General features: G+C 45.1%; 1 protein-coding gene across 1 annotated transcript; it reads left to right on the forward strand.

Annotated features, from left to right (window-relative positions):
* The first annotated feature begins 1,473 nt into the window (after positions 1-1,473).
* LOC132377314 (mitoregulin-like) lies at positions 1,474-1,806 on the forward strand. The gene has a single exon (XM_059943490.1). The coding sequence runs from the start codon at positions 1,474-1,476 to the stop codon at positions 1,804-1,806; it is 333 nt and encodes a 110-aa protein (XP_059799473.1).
* Positions 1,807-2,519: the final 713 nt, after the last annotated feature.

The raw sequence follows: 2,519 nt of genomic DNA on the forward strand, positions 1-2,519 counted from the left end.
CTGTCTATTCTCTCTTTGTTGATCCGCAACACCAGTTGTGTTCTATATGAAGTGGTGTCCGTCCACATGCAGGCCTGTCTCTGGGTTCTGTAGTCTATTTCGCTGGATACTTTGTCTATCTCAGCCCTGCTGATGGACTAGAAGACTCAGTGAAGCTCTTGAGTCAATATACTATGAGAAGGAGCCCCAAATAATTCATCTGGTTCACTGAGACTTTTCTTTACAAGGGTGGTATAGTGAAAAGAATATGGGACTTGAAGAAAAGAGTTAAAATTCCAGCCCTGATAGTTATTTGTATGACTTTGGGTACATTCTTAATTTTTTCTGAGCCTCAGCCTCCTTGTCTGTTAAATGGGAATACTTATTTCAACCCTAGAAGTTTCATTGAGGATTGGATTAAACTGTGTATTTTAAAGGATGTGAAAGTGCCTGGCATCAGAATGGTCCCAGAGGATGTGCTTTGGTAGCACTCCCAAGCTAAGGCCATATGGATATTTTCTAATAGCTCCAGTCCAAAGTGAGTCAAATCTTGGAAGTACCCTACATGAAAATAAGACGTAGTCTCCCAAATGAATTATCAGTTTTAGTTCACGAAGCACTCTTCCTCAAACCTCCTGATTTAGTTCCAGACTCATTATAGAGGGCATGAGGTTGTGAAGTTTCGCTGCTAAAAATGATTGAGGATACCTGGCAGAAGGAGACTTGCTATGTGTTACTGAGCTGAGAATGGCAGATGAGGAAAAATGTCATGCAGCGATAGTCAAGTCATCATCAAATGTTTAAACTCTAGGCTCTGGAGTCTAACTTAAAGACTTTCTTACTATTTATTGGCAACATAATAACAATAATATATCATTTGGCCATTTTAGCAGATTGGTCTGTTTTATTCTTGTAACACCACGAGGCGCTCTGAGGTTGGAAGTTGACTCTGGGAGTCTGAGACTTGCTCAAGTTCACAGAGCAAGTGAGGTTCCCAGAACTCAGACTCAGGTTGGCCAATTGGAACTCTTATTACTACACAATGGTGACTCTACCTGTATGTGCTGAACCAGTTTCAAACACGTTGTCCCATCATCCTCATAGATACAATTGTAGATGAGATCGCACAGTTCAATTTGGGGTTCAGAAAGCGTTGTTAATAACTGAGCCCAGAGTTGCAGCAGAAGAACTGGGGGTGGGCATTCTTCTTGGCAACTTACAAACTCTCTCCACTCTCAAAAATGAGAGCAGCTTTTAAAGTTTGTTTGGTTTTTCTTTTTTTTGTTTTACACAGAAATATTTTCTAATGGATTCCCCCTCATGCATTTACTGTAAAGTTCTAGCGAGGGCCAAGGTCCTCCGGGGGTATATTGATTGGGGGACAAGGGTGAGATTGGTTAGACACCTGTGCACATGACAAGATGGCACCAGGAGACCCTGGCCAGGCTTTAGTAACCTCAAGGATGTGTCTGGGCACTGCATGCCTGGCAGCCGATGGTGGACGTGCTCGAGAGGCTGCTGCAGCTGTCTGTGTTGGTGACCTTCACCTCTGGAGTGCTCCTGGCCTGGCAGGCGAGCTGGCTGCAGAGGCGCTACCTGGACTGCAGAAGGAAGAGGCTGCAGGTCAAGCTGGCAGCGACACAGAAGAAGCTGGACCTGGCCTGTGACTCCGTGTGGCCACTTCGCCTCGTCTGTGGGGCTCCTGCCCCAGCAAGCCTGCCCTCCTACTTTCTGCCCACAGTACTGGGCTCTTCCCAGAGTCACTTGTTGAAGATGGATATAGAGAACTGGGCAGAAAAAAAAAACCAAAAAAAGGATGGAGCCTAGGTCTCCTGGCCCCTGGAGTCCTACCCTGGCAGCACTTTGAGAGTAGCATTCTGGGAGGGAAGAGAGTTTAGCAGTTGCCTAAGAGAATTCCAAGTTTCTGAGGCTCTCCTTAGTGGCCGTTAGTGAATCTTTAGTATCAACTTTAAGTAATTTCTGATGCTTTATAATTCTCCTTCTTGAGGAAAAGTATCCTCCACCGAAATAATTCCAAGTTCCTTTCCAGGCCTTCTGGAGGCGTTTTCCAGCCCTTCGAGTAACAAGACTTGACTTGACCTACATTCATTAACACCAAGGTTTCTCAGTTTCTGTAGCTACTTTCACCACCATGCTTGAGCATGTGTAAAAGTTTGGGTTTAACCCTCCACAGGAACCTTCTCAGTCTACCCACTCCCATGGAATTGCCTCCATTTCCTATGGGTGTCCAAGAAGACTCTTCACTCTTTGGTCACATTCTGCCATATATGGGCACTGTCATGATTCATGTATATCTTGTGCCATCTACCCTGTCTCTGGCCACATAAAACTCCTTCCCTGAGTAGCCTACTGGTTCTTTGGCACAGTGGTACTCGTTAAGCTCAGAGGAATCAATGGATGGATTATTTTTTCTCAGGAAACAGGAGAAGACTGGAGCTGGGCTCCTTTGGACCAGTGCAAACTTAGGCTGACTACCTTGATGCTCTTGGTGCTTTCAGGCAAACTTCCTATTCATTTCT

This window comes from Balaenoptera ricei, chromosome 13, assembly GCF_028023285.1.
Source record: "Balaenoptera ricei isolate mBalRic1 chromosome 13, mBalRic1.hap2, whole genome shotgun sequence".
Classification (NCBI taxonomy): domain Eukaryota; kingdom Metazoa; phylum Chordata; class Mammalia; order Artiodactyla; family Balaenopteridae; genus Balaenoptera; species Balaenoptera ricei.